We start from the raw sequence: 21,470 nt of genomic DNA on the forward strand, positions 1-21,470 counted from the left end.
CAATTGAAGGTATTCTGTCTGGAGGTCAGTGATGAGTGGAGTTCTTTAGGGATCTGTTCTGGGATCCCTGCTCTTTGTGAGTGACCTTGATGAAGAAGCGGAAGGATGGGTCCGTAAGTTGGCGGATGATAGGAAGGTAGGAAGAGTTGTGGCTAAAGCTGAAGTTTGTGGTAGATTACAACAGGATGCAGCGTTGGGGAGAAAAGTGGCAGAGGGAGTTCAATCTGGATAAGTGTGAGGTGATGGATTTTGGAAGGTCAAGCAGAAGGCTGAGTACAGGGTTAAGGTTGAAACAACACACAAATGCTGGAGAAACTCAGCAGGTCAAACCATCTCTCATGTTCTCCCACACCTTGATTAAGTGCCAAAACGTCAGTTCTGTATCTTTACCTTTGCTACATAAAGGCACTGTTTGACCTGCTGAGTTTCTCCAGCATGTGTGTTTTTTCACTTAACCCCGGTGCCAACAGAATCCTGTGTTTTACCACAGGGTTAATGGTTGGTTACTTAACAGTGTGGAGGGACTTTGGGGTCCAAACCCATTCATCTCTCAAGATTGCCGCACAGGTTGATAGGATAGAGAAGAAAGGAAGCTGGGCTTCATTAATAGGGGGATTGAATTCAAGAGTCATGTTGCAACTCTCCAAATCTGTGGTGAGACCACACTTACAGTATTGTGTTCAGTTCTGGTCACCTCATTACAGGAAGGATGTGGAAGCTATGGAGATGGTGCAGAGGAGATTCACCAGGATGTTACCTGGATTGGAAAGTAAGTCTTTTGAGGCAAGGTCAGCAGAACTGGGACTTTTTGGAGCAAAGAAGGATGAGAGGTGACTTGATAAAAGGCCTACAAGATTCTGGGAGGGGTTTAGTATTATAGGAGTATATAGGTCAGCACAACATTGAGGACTGTACTGGTTCTAAATCCTTGGAGCCAAACACCTTCATCTCCAGAAGTCCCTCTGTGCCATGCGTATGGTCATCGGTGGCAGAAACCTCTGCAGTCTTGCCCCTCGGTTGGTTGGTGTCTGAACCTTCAGCTGTCAGATTCCTGAGATCGGCTGTCTCCCCACCTGCTCTCCTTCCACACCCTTGAGGCCGCAGAGTTTGGCACCCTCCTGCTCAGGCCACTCCCCACCTCCTGTGGCATCTCACTATGTTAGAATGTCGAAAGTAGATTTTCTATTGTCTCTCCCGGTAGCTTTTGATGTCGGCTAATTGGTTATTCATAACAATATAAAGTGTTCGGGTTCAGTTGTGCCCGTTTCATCTCTAGATCCTCTGGTGACTTGGCTGAGAAGTTATAAATCTCATTAAACGTTAATTGGCAGTCAACATCTGTTGCACAGTCATAATCCTGCAAGGCCTCAGCCTCCTGACACCCGGGGAGTAAAGATTGCTGGAACACAATGTCACCAAGCCACAGGAAACTTGCTTGAGCGATCACTGTGGGCACAAGATTTGCATAACGGAAATCGATGCATTATAAATGATTCATTTTCCTTTGTTGTGTGAATGTTGACATGTTGGAGGAAGTGAGAGGCCATGGCGCGAGGTGCTCCTCTCGGGAGCCCAGCTTGGATGGGGGGGGGGGGTCAAACACCGAGAGTCTTGGCGGTTGAAAATCCTGCTTGGAGGGTTGTTGGTGGGACTCCTGGAAGCTCGAGGTGACAGGCCCAGAACAGAGAATTCTGTCCCTGCTCCACTCACTGAAACAGTGGAAGTATTTCCATAGCGCCTTCCAGACCTGTGGAATTCCTGTTTGAAGTACGTTCTCTCCCACATGTGGCAGGGAATTAGCAAATAGCGGGAGGTCTAGGGAACGGTTTTTAATGGTGTTGGTTGAAAAATATGCCTTGGTGTTGATGCGACAGCTCTTTTTAAACTCCTGGTGAGTGAACTTTTGCCATCCACCTGGTTTCACTTCTCCATTTGTAGGGCTTGAACCACACTGAGGTTCCAGCCTGGGCTTCGTTTTCCAGGCTCTTGGGGAACTCCCTCAAGCTGCTAGCCCTGAATTTTCAAAGAAGGTGAGACCAGGACCATAGAACACTACAGCACTGAAACAGGCCCTTCAGCCCTTCTAGACTGTGCTGAACTATTATTCTGTAGAGTCCCACTGACCTGCACCCGGTCCATACCTCTCCCAAGCATGTACCTGTCCCAAATTTTTCTGAGATGTCAAAATCGAGCCACTATTCACCACTTGTTCCACACATCCACGACTCTCTGTGCAAAGAAGTTCCCCTTAAATTTTTGTCCTTCTACCATTAACTCATGTCCTCTGGTTTGCAACTCTCCCATCCTTCGTGGAAAAAGCTGACTTGCATTAACTCTGTCTCTACCACCCCCCCCCCCCTTAATTTTGTACACCTCCATCAAATCTCCAGTCAATTTTCTGCGCTCCAGGGAACAAAGTCCTAACCTGTGTAACCTTTCCCTGTATCTCAGTTCTTCAAGTTGCGGCAACGTCCTTGTAAATCTCCTCTGCTCTCTTTCAATTTTGTAGATCTCTTTCCTGCAGTTAGGGGAACAAAATTACACACAATGCTCTAAATTTGGCCTCACCAATGACTTGTACAACTTAACAATAACATCCCAACTCAGAATTTATTGTCATGAGCACGGCACAGTGCAAAGAGTGGGGTGGGGGGGGGTGGAGGGAGAGGAGGCGGGGGTGGTGGAGGGAGAGGTGGCGGGGGGGTGGAGGAGGAGTGGCGGGGGGGTGGAGGGAGGAGTGGCGGGAGGTGGAGGGAGAGGAGGCGGGGGGGTGGAGGGAGAGATGGCGGGGGGTGAGGGAGAGATGGCGGGGGGAGGGAGAGGTGGCAGGGTGGAGGGAGAGGTGGCGTGGGGGTGGAGGGAGAGGTGGCGTGGGGGTGGAGGGAGAGGTGGCGGGGGGGTGGAGGGAGAGGTGGCGGGGAGGTGGAGGGAGAGGTGGCGGGGGGTGGAGGGAGGGGTGGCGGAGGGGTGGCGGGGGGTGGAGGGAGGGGTGGCGGAGGGGTGGCGGGGGGGTGGAGGGAGGGGTGGCGGGGGGTGGAGGAGGGGTGGAGGGAGGGGTGGCGGGGGGTGGAGGGAGGGGTGGCGGGGGTGGAGGGAGGGTGGCGGGGGGTGGAGGGAGGGGTGTGCGGGGGGGTGGAGGAGGGGTGGCGGGGGGGTGGAGGGAGGGGTGGCGGGGGGGTGGAGGAGAGGTGGCGGGGGTGGAGGAGAGGTGGCGGGGGGGTGGAGGGAGGGGTGGCGGGAGGTGGAGGGAGGGTGGCGGGGAGGTGGAGGGAGGGGTGGCGGGGGGGTGGAGGGAGGGGTGGCGGGGGGTGGAGGGAGAGGAGGCGGGGGGGTGGAGGGAGGGGTGGCGGGGGGGTGGAGGGAGGGGTGGAGGGAGGGGTGGCGGGGGGGTGGAGGGAGGGGTGGCGGGGGGTGGAGGGAGGGGTGGCGGGGGGTGGAGGGAGGGGTGGCGGGGGGGTGGAGGGAGGGGTGGCGGGGGGTGGAGGGTGAGTGGCGGAGGGTGGAGGGAGAGGTGGCGGGGGGAGGGAGGGTGGCGGGGGAGGGAGGGGTGGCGGGGGGAGGGAGGGGGTGGCGGGGAGGTGGAGGGAGGGGTGGCGGGGGGGTGGAGGGAGGGGTGGCGGGGGGTGGAGGGAGGGGTGGCGGGGGGGTGGAGGGAGAGGAGGCGGGGGGTGGAGGGAGGGGTGGCGGGGGGGTGGAGGAGGGGTGGCGGGGGGTGGAGGGAGGGGTGGCGGGGGGTGGAGGGAGGGGTGGCGGGGGTGGAGGGAGGGGTGGCGGGTGGGTGGAGGGAGGGTGGCGGGGGGTGGAGGGAGAGGTGGCGGGGGGTGGAGGGAGAGGTGGCGGGGGAGGGAGAGGTGGCGGGGGGGAGGGAGAGGTGGCGGGGGGAGGGAGAGGTGGCGGGGGGAGGGAGAGGTGGCGGGGGGGAGGAGAGGTGGCGGGGGGGAGGGAGAGGTGGCGGGGGGGAGGGAGAGGTGGCGGAGGGGAGGGAGAGGTGGCGGAGGGGTGGAGGGAGAGGTGGCGGAGGGGTGGTGGAGGGAGAGGTGGAGGGAGAGGAGGCGGGGGAGGGAGAGGTGGTGGGGGGTGGAGGGAGAGGTGGGGGGTGGAGGGAGGGGTGGCGGGGGGGTGGAGGGAGGGGGTGGCGGGGGTTGGAGGGAGGGGTGGCGGGGGTTGGAGGGAGGGGTGGAGGGAGGGGTGGAGGGAGGGGTGGCGGGGGGTGGCGGGAGAGGTGGCGGGGGGTGGAGGGAGGGGTGGCGGGGGGTGGAGGGAGGGGTGGCGGGGGGTGGAGGGAGGGGTGGCGGGGGGTGGAGGGAGGGGTGGCGGGGGGTGGAGGGAGGGGTGGCGGGGGTGGAGGGAGGGGTGGCGGGGGGTGGAGGGAGGGGTGGCGGGGGGTGGAGGGAGGGGTGGCGGGGGGTGGAGGAGGGGTGGCGGCGGGGGGGTGGAGGGAGAGGTGGCGGCGGGGTGGTGGAGGGAGAGGTGGCGGGGGTTGGGGGGAGAGGTGGCGGGGGTTGGAGGGAGATGTGTCGGGGGGAGGGGGGAGAGGTGGCGGGGGGAGGGGGGAGAGGTGGAGGGGGAGAGGTGGCGGGGGTGAGGGGGGAGAGGTGAGGGGGGAGAGGTGGCGGGGGTGAGGGGGAGAGGTGGCGGGGGTGAGGGGGGAGAGGGGGCTGGGGGAGAGGTGGCGGGGGGCGGGGGGCGGGGGGAGAGGTGGCGGGGGGTGGGGGGAGAGGTGGAGGGGGAGGTGGCAGGGGAGGGGGGGAGGAAGGGATGGGGAGGATGGGAAAAGAAGAAAGGGGTGGGGGGAAGAGAGAAAGCATTTTTGATGTCAAGATTTTACTGGAAACTAGAGCACCTTCGAAGAGGTGATTGACCTGCCTCTCATGTTCTTCCAATAATCAATTTGCAGTGCTTGTTCAACAAGGGTTCTGCAGGTGCTGAAAGTGTGGAATAAAACTAGAAAATGCTTGTAGCACTCTACAAGACAGGCAGTCACTATGGAGAGTAAATATGATTAATATTTCAAGTGGGTGACCCCATCAGAACTTCGTATGCTCTATAATTTCATATTTATTGTCAGTACATCACATACAACCCTGAAATTCTATTTCCTGCAGACAATGTAGAATTACCACTTATTGGTGGTGCTTAAGAATGCATGTAAATAAAGAAAGAAATGTAAACAAACTATGCAATACAGAGAAGGGAAAATAAATCAATAAAGTGCACAAGCAAGGGTCCTTAAATGAGTCCCTGATTGAGTTTGTTATTGAGGAGTCTGACGGTGGAGGGGGAGCAGCTGTTTCTGAACCTGGTGGTGCGAGTCTTGTTGGACCGCCACCTCTTTCCTGATGGCAGCAACGAGAACAGAGCATGTGCTGGGTGGTGTGAATCCTTGATGATTGCTGTTGCTCTCCGACAGCAGCGTTCCCGATGATGGGGAGGGTTTTGCCTGTGATGGTCAAGGCTGTGCCCACTACATTTTGCAGGGCTTTGCGTTCAGGGGGAATTGAGGAAACTTACCTCACTGGTCTGTGAACACAACGTGGTATTGCTTCAGGCCTGTGTGATAATTGATTGCAATATTAAAGCTGGCTTCCAAGTGAGCGATGAAGGCTGTGTTGCTACTGAATGAATGGGGTGTCTTGCAGGCGATGCATCTGTTGACTGAGCTGCTGAACTGTTTTGATTTAGTTTATGACACAATTAAAAGCTCAAGTGAATCTATATTGGCTCAGTAAAGGGTTCTTCGAGATTGTTGGTGCATTTTTTTGTGTGCTGTGCACCAGCACAGGCTGACAGCAGAATTGATTGTTGATTTAAAGCTTCGGACAGATGATTGACACCGATTTCACTTTGCGGGTAACATCCGAGGCAGATATAATGCTAAAGGCACAGCGATTCAATGACCTTTGACCGCTACAGCGCCAGCGAGCCTGGTTCAAATCTGGTCCTGTCTGCAAGGATTTGTACCTTCTCCCTGTGTCTGCGTGGGTTTCCTCCTGATGCTCTGGCTTCCTCCCAACGCACTTAAAAATGGACTGGGATTGGGGGTCAATTGAGTGTATTTGGGTGGCATTGGCTTGTGCCTGTTACCATGTTGTCTGTCTCAATTTAAATGTTTTAAGGCCCGGAACCATATTGGTGACGTTGACTGCCTCCTAACTGGGCGGTCCTTGACATCTGGTTACAGTAGAGCAAACCAATCCGCCCCCCCCCCCCACCCGGTGGCCAAACCTTGCCAGCACGTAATAAATGGAAGCCTCTTCGCCCCCTCTGATCACGGAACGCCGCTGTGCACTCATGGGCTGCTGTCCTTTGCCATGACAGGTTGCTCCATTCAGAACAGTCGGACTTTGATTGGCAGAGCGTCTCAGGGATGCAAAAGGGATGGCACATTTAGCGCAATGGTCAGTGCAATGCTATTGCAGTGCCAGTGACCCAGGTTCGAATCGCGTGCTGTGTCTGCGTGTGTCTCCTCCGGGTGCTCCGGTTTCCTCCCTCCCTTCAAAAATGGACAGTGATGTAATTGGGCTCATGGGCCAGAAGGGCCTGTTTATGTGCTGCATGTCTAAATTTAAAATTATAAATGTTGAGGTGTAAGGAGAGGTCAGGACCATTTTCTGAGAATTAGCATCTGACCAATTGTGCATAGTCTGCAAGTTGTCCATCTCTGTGGAAAAGGACACTCTTTTGCAACAGTGTAAGTTCTTTTATAAATAAAGTCTCCATGCGTGTTAGTTTAAGTTGCTGACTGGCTTCAAAGTCCCCATGAGTTTAGCAGTTGGCATGGACAATAATTCTTTCCATGTTAATTCTGTTTGCGTGCATTCCACCTGTATTTCTCTCAACAGCCTTCCTAATTATCCCTTTAACTGTTGGAATTGTGTCTGTCGCCATCAGGGGCACAGGGCTAATTTGTTTAGGTGTTGGAGCTCACCAAAAACAGTGACAAGGAGGTGCCTGGAGCTGCCCCTTGAGGTGCCGGTGTGGCATTCTGGTGAGGTCTGGCAGCACTGCACTCCTGGCTGCCTTTGCCTCCTCTGGCTGCTTGTTCCAGTTACCCATCACTCTCTGTGTGAAAATTTACCCCTCCAATCTCCTTTAAATAACTCCCCTCTCACCTTAAACCTATGAGCCCTACTTCTCAACATCCCTGCCCTGTTGAAAAGACACTATCTATGCCCCTCATAATTTTTATAGAATCCGGGTGGCAGCCCAGTGAAGCTCTTCTGCACTCTCTCTATTGCTTCCTCGTCATTTTTAAAAATTAAACATACAAACTTTATTAAAAGTACATTGCAAAACACACATAGAGCAATAACTAAAAACCACCACGTGTGGCAACAAAACTGCAAGAAGCGTAATTACAACTGCCTTTCACAGTTCTTGGAACTTGGCCACCTCCCCTCAGATACTGCATGCTTCCGCCTCAACACAGCACGGGCACGGATGTAACCCCAAGAGAGGGGCAGGCAGACTGCTCACTCCACTCCCTCGATCGCCCATCACCTCAACTCGTGAAGAGCTAGTTTCGCCAACTCCAAAGCACAAGGAGATCCTCTGAACACACGACCACTGCCCCCTCTCCTGCACCCAGGCGGCTTCACCGTCCTTCGTGCAGTGTGACCAGAATGGGACACGATACTCTAGATACAGCCTATCTGGTGACATTTTCCAATTGCAACTTCAGTAAGACGTAAGTACAGAGGCAGGGCCACCAGGAACATTGGGGGATGAAACTGTAATACAGTAAAACCCCTGGTATATGGGATTCAAGCAACCAGCAACCTCAAGCCACTGACAAATAATTGAGGAAAATAAATTAAAAAAATATACAAGAATAAAGTAAAATGTAAAAAAAATACACACGTTTAAAATTGTAAAAATAAATATTTTCTGAATTAACACTTAAGCCTTTGGTGAAGATGGGAGAAAATATTTAGCCACTTTATACGGTAAAGATATGTATAACCAGCGTTTCGGGTTTGAGCCCTACATCAGGGTATGAGCAAAATGTCGGCAGGGGTCTGATCAAAAACCATTCCAAGGTTGTCCTACCTATCCTACCCTCTTCTGCATCTTCTCTAAAGCTTCAATATCCTTCCTGAAATGTGATGACTAGAACTGCACATGTTGCTGCCAGTGAGGCCTCCCCAAAGTCGAGCTGCTACGTGACTTCCCGCCTTGTGTGCGCTCACCCACAGAGGCGAGCATCGCATGCTTCTTCCCCATAACCCTCATCCACCCTTTTGTGGACCCCCAAGATCCCTCTGAACACTAAATACCTTGAGGAAGGGCTCAGGCCCGAAATGTTGATGAAGTATCTTTGCCTCCCCTGGACGCTGTGAGTCCTTGCTGGGTTCCTTCAGCATTTCTGTGGTTTTACTGCAATCACTTGTGTCTGCAGACTTTGGTGTTTCACACCTCGCATTTGTCTGGATTAAACTCCACCTGCCATTTCTCTGTCCAAATCTCCAACTGATCATGGGCCTGCCTATCCTTTCATGCACTGCCAGACTGAGACCGCCAGTAAATTGGAGGAACAGCACCTCATCTTCCGTCTGGGCACCCTCCAACCTGATGGCATTAACATAGACTTTTCTGGTTTCTGTTTTACCCCACCCCCTGCATCTCCCTCTCCCTCTCCCCTTTCCTTTAGCATCACAGAATCCACTCTGCCTCCCCTAATCATTTCTCACTTTTCCTCTCTCCTGGCCTCCATATCCAACTAATACCTTTTGTCTGTGGTCTGTTCCCCTCCACCACCCCCCACCGCCCTTTCTTTCAATTCCAACGCCTGCCTGCTTTTTACTCGCACCTCGAAGAAGGCCTCAGGCCTGAAACGTTAGTAATGTGTCTTCCCCTCCCATGGGTGCTGCGGGTTCCTCCGGCATTTCTGTGTTTTTAAATGTCTGTCCTGTGGCAACGTTCTTCCCTTGATCCCTGTGTGTGTGTGTGTGTGTGTGTGTGTGTGTGTGTGTGTGTGGGGTGGGGGGGATGAAAATATCTACAACATTGAAAGGGGGGGGGGGGTGGAATTGCAGGTGCAACAGTGGCCAGATTCTCTGCTCCATGTTTTGTGTGGAACGCAGTGATGGTGCAAGAGACGAACATTAATCCACATTCGCATAATGTCACGAGGAATTGTTCTGCACCCCCCCCCCCCATTCATGGTCGCTGTGACTCTGCGTGGCCTTGGGATGGTGGGAGTGACTTGGGAACACGGGCTGCAGTGCGCGACGGCGCTCAGTGAAAAACTGTCTCTGGTGGAGGGAGAAGGAGCCTAAAATGTTAATTCGGCCAAAGTGTTGAGCAGAACACTGCAGCACCGAGGGAGATGTAGTCATTGTTTTAATCACATTGTTTAGGTTAACAGAAATGGACTTAATGACTGCGGCAGGAGTGTGTGCTGCTGCCTGTATTGATTCGGAGGCAAATGCTGCTGCTGTTTCTACGGCAACGAGGTTGAGCCCAGTGCAGGCGAGACTAATAAATCCTGATAAAGACACAAATGAAGGAGATTGAAAAGAGGTCATGTTGTGAGTGAAGGCATTGTCAAACAGAAAGGGTTACCCTGCCCCCCCCCCTCCTCCGAGCCAACGAAACAAACGCTCATTTTGTTCCAGTGCAGGGCACTGCAGTAACTTCTCATGACAGCATGCAGATGTTGGTTTACACGATGACACTTGGGGAAATATTTAAGCCTCCTCGACACAAGCCTGTAGAAAACATATGGCATGTGTGGGGAAAGCGTTTCCCACCGCTGCGCGTGTGGAGACGTGCTGCGAATGATATTGATCAGCCTGCACAGGGGTGAGCAGCAGTGGGGTTCTGGGTACCAAGGGTGATGTACTGGCCTGGGCTGGAGTTCTCTTTCCCAGCCCAGGTAATGGGGGCGACAGAAGTCCTTCTTTCACCCTGCGCTCCTTGAGGCCAAGGGTCAGCGGAGGCTTACAACAAAGCATCAGCAGAGAAGTTGACGTGGAGAATTTGAGTCCAAGACACTGACTGTCCCGTTGCCTTCTGTGACCTGCTTAGTTCCTCCAGTGCTGTTTGCGTGTCTCTTTCAGTTATACAGCATCTGCAAAGCTTCCTGTTTGCCAAGAGATTTTGGTTGAAGCGCAGAAGTTTGCAGATGCTCCGATTGTAGTAAAAACACACAGTAAATGCTGGAGGAACTCAGCCGGTCTTGTAGCGTCCATAGGAGGTAAAGATATATTACTGATGTTTCGGGCCTGAGTCCTTCTTCAAGGTATAAGCAGGTGTCAGAATGAAGACTGGCAAAGGGAGGAATCCAGACCAACCAAAGGTGTTAAGTGGATACGATAAGAGGAGAGTTGAGAATTGAGGTTGGCTCTGTGAAAGGAGGGAAAGGGGAAGTGAGAGACAGAGCTGGGGGAAAGGTGATAGGGAGGAAGAAACTGGAGAAGTCGATGCTAATATCATTGGGTTGGAGGGTTCTTCCAGTATGCGGGTGAACTCAGTCTGGCAGTGCCTGAAACCTTGGACAGACGTGTCGTTAAGGGAATGGGACGGGGAATTGAAATGGGTGGCCACAAGAGAACTTGGTTGACCGTCTTGAAGTGTGCAACTTTTCCCTTCCCACGGTTGAAGCCATTTCCCAGGTTTTTTGCCAGATTTAGACCTTTCGTTTTCTATTTGTTTTAACAGTGGTACCTCACCCCCGAGTATCTCAGTTGACTGGGTGGAGGAGGGATTGGAGGTGGTGGGGGATCTTGGTGTGAGGCCTTCAGCTGGGAGCTCACCGTGTTCCGAGCCCTGGAACTCTGAGAAGGAACCCTGTGCAAGAGGGCCTTTTGCTTACCCTGACCAAGGTCAGCTCATTCCCCATCTAAATGGGACCTCGAGTGAGAGTCATGGTTCAGTTGCAGCCGGCCACGGCTCTGGGACCTGCTCAGTACTTGTTCGGAACAAGTACGATCCATCCGTCTATCGATTTTCCTAACCTTGTTCTCCAATCTTCTCCATTCCCTTAGTGTCTAAAATGCGCACTCTCATTACCTTGAACCTGGCAGATGAACACTTTCAATCAAGCAGAGCTTCAATGACCTGGATTTGGTTCAGTGAAGAGGGCATGGTCTATTTGGTGGGGGTCCTTGAGGATAGACATCTGCTTCCTGTAGATGCCCTCAGTGGAGGGGCGTCTGGTGCGCGTGATGTCACAGGCCGGGTTAACAACCCTCTGGAGATTTTTCTTGTACTGAGAGTTGGTGCCTCTGTACCAGACATTGATGCAACCAGCCAGAATGCTCTCCACGGTCCGAGAGTCTTCAGTGACCTACCAAACTTCCTCAAACTCCTCGTAAAGTACAGCTGTTGGGAAGTGTTCTTCATGATGGCATCAATGTGGAGGCTCCAGGACAGAGATCCTCAGAGATGTTGACACCCAGAAATGTGAAGTTCTTGACCTTCTCCTGGCACGTCCAACAATTTTTTTTCCAAAAGGTTTGCTTCCTGAAAAAAAAGGGATTATGATTTACAACTTCAAGCTGAACACAAAGCTAATTTCAGATTTGCTGCCGGAAGTTGGAGAAACTTTTATTGAATTTACCATGTTTAATTGAATAATGATGCTGACACATTGCATTGGTTCAACTGACCTAAAAATGTTTTGCCGCTGATTTTCATTTGTACTCAGCATCTGATGCCTCTCACGTCAGTGTTCAACAATAGTTGGCCAGCATTGATGGATTCCAGTTGCCCTGATACTGCTTTTCCATGGTCACAATGTCCTGGTGAAACCTTTCACCGTGTTTGTCACCGACTGCACCAAGATCAGCAGGGAAGGAGTCCAAGTGCGAATGCAGAAAATGAATTTTCAATTACATTTTGTACTTCATGGTTTTGTACGCTTGAAGTATGTCAGGAAATCACAAAAATTAGTTATATTTATAAAGCGGTATGTGATAGGAAATTTTTAAGGTGATTTTGGTGATCAACATTTCAAAATCCACAAAATACACCCCAAAACGTTCATGAAGCAAAATCTTTGTTTTCCAGCGTCATCAACCACTCATTTATTCTGATCGTACTCAAACCCGACAGTCCCCCCAGATCCTTGTCACTCACGTGCACACCAGCAACAATTCAAATCAGTTAATAAACCTTCCAATCTGAGTTAAACAAGAAGTCTACACGTGCTTCCAAATGAAGGGTCTTTGGCCGAAAGTTCTACTGTGTGTAGCATTCTAAGCATGCTGCCTGACCTCCTGAGTTTCTCCAGCGTTTTGGGGGAAGCCCATGCGGTCACAGGGAGAGTGTGCAAACTCCACACAGGCAGCATCTGAAATCAGGATTGAACCCAGGTGGTTGAAGCTGTGAGACAGCAGCTTTGTAGCTGGTATAAATTGAAGGTGTTGGAGGATTGGAGGAGGTTAGTGAGGAACGTGGTTATGGGGAGTGTCAGTGTAATGTTGTGAAGCACGGAAGTCTGCAGGCGTTGTGATGGTAGTAAAAACACACAGGAATTGCTGGAGGAACTCAGCCGGTCTCGCAGCGTCTATAGGAAGTAAAGATATATTACCGCGGCTTCAAGTCTGAACCCTTCAAGGCTTAGGTTTAAAAAAAACAGGCAGGCATCTAAATAAAGACTGAAGAGAGAATGGGAGGGGGAGTTGTCCAGACCAACAGACGAGAGATGAGAGGGGGAAAATGTGAGACAGAGCGGGGGAGAGAGAAAGCTAGTGGAAAGGTTACAGGGTAGCGAAGACAGGGGATAGTGTTTAATGGAAACCAGAGAAGTTGATAGTCCATTTCACACTACCAACCAGCTAAATAGGTGTGTGAACAACCCGTTTTGAAATACCAGGTGGCCTGTTCACACTGGACCATGAAATCCCGGATCCTTGCTTTAAATACCCGCTATCGCAGATCTAAGGGAGGGGCCCAAACCTCCAGCGGTGACGTCCCAAGGGATGTTGGCCCTTTCACGATGGATCCGAGTCGACACGGTTCGGCTCTGATACAACCTCCTGGGTTATATCAGTCCCGCGCTGATTTGTACCCTCCCCACCACCAGGTTCGGAACATTCATGCTGGCAGGTGAACTGCTAGATTCCATGTAAATTGCCAGGTTCAAATGGCAATGTGGTGCCCAGATGGAAGATGAGGTGTTAGTCCTCCAATTTGCACGTGGTCTCAGGTTGGAAGTGCACGGGACCATGGGCAGACAGGTCAGCAAGGGAACAGGACGGAGAATTTAAATGAGTGGTCACTGGAAGATCAGCTCTTCTGCAGCGTAATGTTCACTACTGCATTTTGTTTCAGAGCAGTCGGTCACAGGGTTCTCCCAGCTGATGATGTTGAGTGGATAGTTATGTCAGAATCAGGATTTATTGTCATGAACAAGTCATGAAATTCGGTGTTTTGTGGCAACGTCACATTGCAAACCTTCATATTATAACTATCTTACAACATTGCTATAAAAAATAAAAATAATAGTGGACGAAAAGTGTTTTTGGTTCATTAACGATTCAGGAATATATGGCGGAGGGGAAGAAGCTGTCCTTGTGCCGCTGAGTACTCGTTTTTAGGCTCCTGTACCTTTTCTCCAATGGCAGCAGAGTGAAGGGGGCAAGGCCTGGGTGGTGGGGGTCTTTGACGATAGAGGCTGCTATTTTTAAGACTCGGCTGAGTCCTTGATGTAGATGTCCTTGATGGAATGACGCTTGGGGCCTGCGAGTTTATTCTTGTCCTGAGAGTGCTTCCATACCAGGCATGATGCAACCAACCAGAATGCTCTCCATGGTCCACCTGTAGAAGTTTGAGAGTCTTCAATGACATAACAAACCTCCTCAGACACGTCACAAAGTATAGCCATTGGCAAGCCTTCTTTGCATCATTGTGGAGGCTCCAGGACAGATCCTCAGACATGGGTCAGGTAATCAGGGGATAAATGAGATGGGACCACTTTTCTTAACCAGGGTGCCCTAGAAGTTCTTGAGTGAAGTACTTGTTGAGGCTCTGTGTCAATGAGGGGGTGCCCTCCACCCTGGCCAGGAGAGGGATAGATGAGTCCAGGGAGGGAGAAATATTAACAGACGATGCCCTGTGCCTGACCAAAAAAGTTATTTGTGGTACATTACTTGCTGTTTTTCAAACTCTGATGAACAGCTAACCTTGACTTGTGACTGACCTTGCCAATTTACACAGTAATTATATATTTTGACTGCAAGCTGTAGTTGAATATAATAATTAAAATAACACTGCCTCATCAGTCTTGGCACCAGCTAAATCAAACATCTTTGGTCGGTTAAAGGAAAAAGCGAGACTTGCATTTCTCTTGCACCTGTCTCTTGCTGCATGACTCCTGGCCATCCAAATGCGGTTATGGTTGACTGCAGGAGATGAGGCAGATACAATAGGTACATACTGTATGGCTTTGTATGTGTGTTTATTCCTGTGTGCGTGTTCTGCACCGTGAACTGGAGGAAGTGGTCCATTGGGGTGTACTGGAACAATTGGGTGATCATCAACTTGAATATCTTCACAGTGAGCTCCACAAACAACAGTGCAGTAACTAAACACGTGAATTTGGTTGGCAAGCTTTGTAGAAAGGAGTGCTTCCGGATTCAAGTGTTTACTGTCCAATGGTTGTCTCTCAAGGAAGTATTGGGTGCCTTTTCCAACACCAGTGCCTTTGGCAAGCTGAACGGGTAGGGAAAACGATTCAGGAGGGAAACACTTCAAGGCAACGGGATCATCTACATTCAGAATTGAGAATCCCCTTGTGGAATTAACGTTCAAGTAACCTCCACACACCGACTCATCGCTTCAAGGGAGAAATGGGGACAATAAAAACACAAAATGCTGGAGGCACTCAGCAGGTCAAACAGTGCACTTTATACAGCAAAGATGAAGACACAAACTACATTTTGGGCTCTCGCCTTCCATCGTGGTATGGAGTCTTGAAGGCATAGCAGAGATAAAATCGTATCTTTATTTTTGCAATGAAAAGGACGCCGTTTGACCTGCTGAGTTTCTCCAGCTTTGTTTTTACTTCAACTACAGTGTCTACAGACCTTCATGTTTCACTGCAGACCTGATTCAGTCTCAGTTGTCGAAGCAGGCACCATTTGATGTGGTGACTACAGTGTCACACTTTCTTGCACAGTTAATCACTTCTTACTCTTCCTTTAAGCCCCGCTTCTTTCTTCATCGGTGACCTCTCTGCTGTTCTTTCTGCCCAGTTTTGTCCCGTGAAGCTTATTGTCAGACTTGCTGTGTCTTATGCCTGCACTTCACCTGTGCTCACATGCACTTCCCATTTACAGGTGAGGCTGGGTCTGGGAAATTGTTAGCAGACCTGTTGAGGCCGCCCAACAGTCGACAGGATGAACAGTCTCGCGTCTCTGGACAGACACATTCAACAGACCAATGACCGGCTCCTGTGTATTAAGCAGGTACGTGACTTTCAAAAGGCCTTCGACAAGGTGCCGCACGTAAGTCATCATGATGAGAGCCCATGGAATTACAGGATGGATAACTAGCATGAGTAGAGCATTAGCTGGTTGGTAGCAATAAAGGGATCCTATTCTGGTTGGCTGCCGGTTAACAGTGACGTTCCGTAGGGGTCGGTGTTGGGACCGGTTCTTTTTGCGTTTAATATAAATGATTTGGATTACAGTATAGACGGCTTTGTGGCTAAATTTGCAGATGATAGGTGGTGCTGAGGATTCAATAGAGCCGCAGAGAGGCTTGGGTAGATTAGGAGAACGGGCAAAGAGGTGCCAGATGAAATCCAATGTTGGAAAGTGAATGGTTGTGCACTTTGGTCGAAGAAATAGACGGGCAGGTTATTATTTAGATGGGGAGAAAATCCAAAATTTGGAGGTGCAAAGGGACTTGGGAGTCCTCTTGCAGGATGCCTTAAAGGTTAGCCTCCAGGTTGAGTCGGTGGTGAAGAAGGCGAATGCACTGATGGCGTTCATTTAACAGAAAACATAGAAAATAGGCCCTTCAAGCCTACACCACCATTCATTTTGATCATGGCTGATCATCCACTCAGTACCCTGTTCCAGCTCTCTCTCCATACCCCCTGATTCCCCCTAGTCACAAGTACTAAATCTAACTCTCTCTTAAATATAGCTATGGAACTGGCCTCAATCACTTCCTGTGGCAGAGAATTCCATAAATTCACCACCCTCTGAGTGAAAAAATTCTTCCTCATCTCAGTCCTAAAGGACTTCCCCTTTATCCTTAAACTGTGACCCCTGGTTCTAGACTTGCTCAACATTGGGAACAATCTTCCTGCATCTCGCCTGTCAAATCCCTTAATAATTTTGAACGTTTCTATTAAATCTCCTCTTAATCGTCTAAACTCCAGCGAGTACAAGACCAGTCGTTCTAGCCTTTTTTCATATGCAAGTCCCCCCATCTCTGGTATCAATCTGGTCAACCTTTTCTGCACTCTCTCCATGGCAATGATGTCCTTCCTCAGATAAGGAGACCAAAACTGAACACAGTACTCCAGGTGAGGTCTCACCAAGGCCCTATACAACTTCATCAATACCTCTCTGCTCCTGTACTCGAATCCTCTTGATATGAATGCCAATATACCATTCACCTTTTTTACTGCTTGCTGCACCTTCCTGCCCACTTTTAATGACTGATACACAGCGACACCCAGGTCTCTTTGCATCTCCCCTTTTCCTAATTGGATACCATTAAGATAGTACTCAGCCCTCCCATTCTTTCCTCCAAAGTGGATAACCACACATTTATCCACATTATATTGCTTCTGCCATGCATTTGCCCACTCATCCAACCTGTCCAAGTCACCCTGCACACTCTTAATAGCCTCTACACAGCTCACAATGCCACCCAGCTTCGTGTTGTCTGCAAACTTGGAAATGGTGTTTTCTATTTCCTCATCTAAATCATTAATATATATCGTAAATAACTGGGGTCGTAGCACTGAGCCTTGTGGTACCCCACTAGTAACTGACTGCCATTCTGAAAAGTACCCGTTTATTCTTAATTTGCTTTCTATCTGTCAACCAATTCTCTATCCACCTCAATACCATATCCCCTATACCGTGTGCCTTAAGTTTGTATAGTAATCTCCTGTGTGGGACCTTATCCAAAGCCTTCTGAAAATCCAGGTAAACCACATCTACTGGTTCTCCCCTATCCACTCTACTAGTTACATCCTCAAAAAATGCAATAAGATTAGTCAGATACGATTTTCCCTTCATAAAACCATGCTGCTCTGACCAATGAATTCACCACTTTCCAGATGTGCCGCAATCACATCTTTAATAACTGACTCTAACATTTTCCCCACTACCGATGTCAAGCTAACCGGTCTATAACTCCCTGATTTCTCTTTCCCTCCCTTTTTAAAAATTGGAGTTATATTAGCCACCCTCCAGTCCTCAGGAACTACTCCAGAATCTAAAGAGTTTTGAACAATTATCAACAATGCATCCACTATTTCATGGGTACTTCCTTTAGCACTCTGGGATACAGACCATCTGGCCCTGGGGACTTGTCTGCCTTTAATCCCTTCAATTTATCCAACACAACCTCATAACTTACACTTATTTTCCCCAGTCCTTCCATCACATTAGCCCCATGGTCCCCTATTATTTCCTGAAGATTATTCATATTTTCCCTAGTGAAGACCGAACTAAAATAGTTATTTAATTGGTCTGCCATGTCCTTGTTCCCTATGACCAATTCACCTGTTTCTGACTGCAAGGGACCCACATTTGTCTTTACTAGTCTCTTTCTCTTTACATATCAATTAAAAAGTTTTGCAGTCACTTTTTATGTTCCCTGCCAACTTTCTCTCAATCTATTTTGCCTTTCCTGATTAATCCCTTTGTCTTCCTCTGTAGAACTCTGAATTTCTCCCAATCCTCTGGTATTCTATCTTTCCTGCCAAGTCTATACACTTCCTCTTTACACTTGATTTCCCTTGTTATCCAAGGATGTACTACCCTCCTTGAGTTATTCTTTTCCCAAACCGGGGATGAACAAACGCTGTATTTCATCCAGGTGATCCTTAAATGCTTGCCATTGCCTTTCTACAGTTAATCCTTTAAGTAACATTTGCCAATCTAACTTAATCAATTCGTGTCTCATACCCTCAAAGTCACCCTTCTTTAAGTTCAGAACCTGAGTTACAGAATTAACCCAGTCACTTTCCAACCTAATGTAAAATTCCACCATATTGTGGTCACTCTTGCCCAAAGGGCTTCGCACAACAAGATTGTTAACTAACTCTTCCTCATTACTCAGAACCCAGTCTAGAATGGCCTGTTTCCTCGTTGGTTCTTCAACATATTGGGTTAGAAAATTATCCCATATACCTTCTAAGAAATCGTCATCAGTACCCTTACCAATTTGATTCATCCAGTCTATATGGAGATTAAAGTCACCCATTATAACTGTCTTGTGTTTGTTGCACGCATTTCCAATTTCCTGTTTAATGCCATCCCCAACCTCTACTACTGTTAGGTGGTCTATATACAACTCCCACTAACGTCTTCTGCCCCCTTACATTTTGCAGCTCTACCCACATTGATTCCACATCATTCAAGCTAACATCCTTCCTTTCTATTGCTTTTAACTCCTCTCTAACCAACAATGCTACCCCACCTCCTTTTCCTTTCTGTCTGTCCCTCCTGAATATTGAAAATCCATGAATGTTAAGCTCCCAGCCTTGGTCCCCTTGAAGCCATGTCTCTGTGATCCCAACTATATCGTAGTCATTTACAGCTATCTGCACATTCAAATCATTCACCTTATTACGAATACTCCTTGCATTAAGGCACAAGGTCTTAACCCTATCACCATTATGCTGTAAAGTGGCCCTTTTACATTTTTGCCCTGAGGTTACCTGCCTGCCTCTTTTGCTTTTCATCCTCCTATCTCCGACTTCTTCCCTCATGCTAAACCCCTCCGTCTCTCTATTCCTGATCCCATCCCCCTGCCACATTAGTTTAAACTTTCCCCAACAGCACTACCAAACACTCTCCCGAGGGCATTGATCCTAGCCCTGCCCAGATGGAGATCGTCCTGTTTGAACTGATCCCATCTGCCCCAGAACCGATTCCAATGCCCCAAGAATCTGAACCCTTCCTTCCTACACCACTGTTCAAGCCACATATTCATTCTATCTATCCTGCAATTCCTACTGTGACTAGCTCTTGGCACTGGCAATAGTCCAGAGATTATTACCCTAGAGGTCCTACTCCTTAACTTCCTTCCAGGCTCCCTGAATTCTGCTTGTAGGACCTCATCCCACTTTTTTCCTATGTCGTTGGTACCAACATCGACCACGACAGTTGACTGTTCACCCTCCCCATCCAGAATGCCCTGCAGCCGCTCCGTGATATCCCTGACCCTTGCACCCGGGAGGCAACACACCAACTGGGAGTCCCATTTACGGCCACAGAAGCTCCTGTATATTCCCCTTACAATTGAATCCCCTATGACTATTGTCCTACCACTCTTTTTCCAGCCCTCTTGCACAGCAGAGCCACTCACAGTGCCCTGACCCTGACTACTGCTGCCTTCTCCTGATGGGCCATCTCCCCCAACAACATCCAAAGCGAAATATCTGTTTTTCAGGAAGATGACCACAGGAGACTCCTGCACTACCTTCCTGTTCTTACTCTTACCCTTGGTCACCCTAGAGGGATTGCGCACAAGGGCAGGGAAGAGACTCTATAGGACACTGGTGAGGCCTCACTGGGTACAGTTTTGGGTGCCGTATTTGAGAAGAGACATGCTGGCGTTGGAGAGGGTTCAGCGAAGATTTCCTAGAATGATGCCAGAAATGAAAGGGTTAGTATATGAGGATCGATTGTCAGTTCTTGGAGTGTACTTGTTGGAGAAACATTTCTTTAGTCAGAGGGCGGTGAGTCTGTGGAACTTGTTGCCAAAGACAGCTGTGGAAGCGAAGTCGCTAGGTGTGTTTAAGGCAGAGATTGACAGGTATTTGATTAGTCAGGGCATCAAGGGTTACGGGGAGAGGGGCTGAGTGGGAGGGCAAACTAGTTCATGATTAGAATGGTGGAGCAGACTCGATGGGCTGACTTCTGCTCTGTTGTGACACCATTGGAAAGACAGAGTCACCACTGGGATGTGGGAAGGATTATCAATGTAACTTTTTGTTTTCCGCCTATGGATCCTGCCTGTCCCAGTGAGTAAGTTCACCTTTCACCTCAAGCTCCTTGATTTCAAATTCCAGCTGCCCGCTGAGTGTTGTCCTTGCTTCTGGATGAGTTGAGCTGTGGGGCCCACTGAGGAGAACTGGCAAGAATACACAAAGGTGCTGGAGAAACTCAGCAGGCCACGCAGTAGCCACAGGATGGTAAAGGGTATCCAATGTTCCTGCCTGGGCCCTTCCAATTGTTGGTTGCCTTTTACTTCCCATAGATGTTGTGTGACCTGCTGACTTGTTTAAAAAAATTTTTTTAGACCTATAGCATGGTGACGGGCCCTCTCAGCCAAGAACCCATGCTGCCCAATTAACAAACAAAAAAAAACCCATACGTTTTTGAAGGATGGGAGAAAACCCAGGCAGACATGGGAGACCGTGTGGGATTGGAACCCTGGCCCTGATCACTGCCGCTGAAACAGCATGGCACTAATTGATACGCCAACCTTTTCTCTGGCGCATTTATGCATTGCATCTGACCCCAGCAACTGCAGACTTCCCTGTTTCACTGCAGTGAGGGTGAAGATGATGTGACCATGTGAGTTCTGTGGCAGAGTGTGTGAGCGAATAAAACCAGTGGGTGCATCTGTGTGCCTGTGCGCAAATGCGCGCGCACATGTGCGGGTGCGTGCGACTGCCTCTCGGGAACAGCAGAGTTTTATAAGCAAGCCTACACATCATTAGAGCAGTGCCGGCTGTTGGCATAGGAACTGTGTGAACCGCTCCATGGCTCCTGGCACAATTTAAAAAAAGGACATGATTCAGGCTTGGTCGACTGCTAATTAAGGGAGTGTTTTAACTGTGTCAGTGCTGGACTTGCCAGCGACAGAGAAGGCGAAAACAAACGAACAGAATCTGAAGCATACAGGATTTTTAAAAAAATCTTTATTTCTGCATCGGTAAAACACGAATGTCTAGCAGACTCTGTGGTTGAAGTTAAAACACGACGCTGGAGAAACTCAGCAGGTCAAACATTGTCCTTTATAGAGCAAAGATAAAGATACAGAACCGACGTTTTGGCCTTGAGCCCCTCATCAAGGTGTGAACAAAATGTAGACAGGCGCCTGAACAAAATGGTGGGGGGTGGCAGGGGCCGGAGCATACGCAGGAGGTAATAGGTGGATAAGGGAGGGCGGGCACACCAGTACACAGGGGAAATGGCCTCGTGCACAGTCAAACCAAGACCACCTGTAAATTGGAGGAGCAACACTTAATTTCCTGTCTGGACGCTCCCCAGCCAAATGGCATTAACAGCGACCTCTCCAGTTTCTGCTAGCCCACTCCCCGT

The 21,470-nt window shown here is 49.7% G+C and overlaps 1 protein-coding gene across 3 annotated transcripts in view; it reads left to right on the top strand.

The window, feature by feature from the left end:
* LOC138753986 (zinc finger MIZ domain-containing protein 1-like) overlaps positions 1-21,470 on the top strand; it is a 196,940-nt gene that overhangs the window by 12,868 nt on the left and 162,602 nt on the right. For 2 of the 3 annotated variants that reach the window (XM_069917661.1, XM_069917664.1), the window contains exon 2: positions 15,285-15,413. In XM_069917661.1, the coding sequence (XP_069773762.1) occupies positions 15,345-15,413 (69 nt within the window). In that variant the 5' untranslated portion in view covers positions 15,285-15,344. Of the gene's footprint in view, positions 1-1,597; positions 1,768-15,284; positions 15,414-21,470 lie in introns of those variants that run through there. The other variant, XM_069917662.1, reaches the window with a different exon arrangement.

Source organism: Narcine bancroftii, chromosome 2, assembly GCF_036971445.1.
Source record: "Narcine bancroftii isolate sNarBan1 chromosome 2, sNarBan1.hap1, whole genome shotgun sequence".
Taxonomy (NCBI): Eukaryota; Metazoa; Chordata; class Chondrichthyes; order Torpediniformes; family Narcinidae; genus Narcine; species Narcine bancroftii.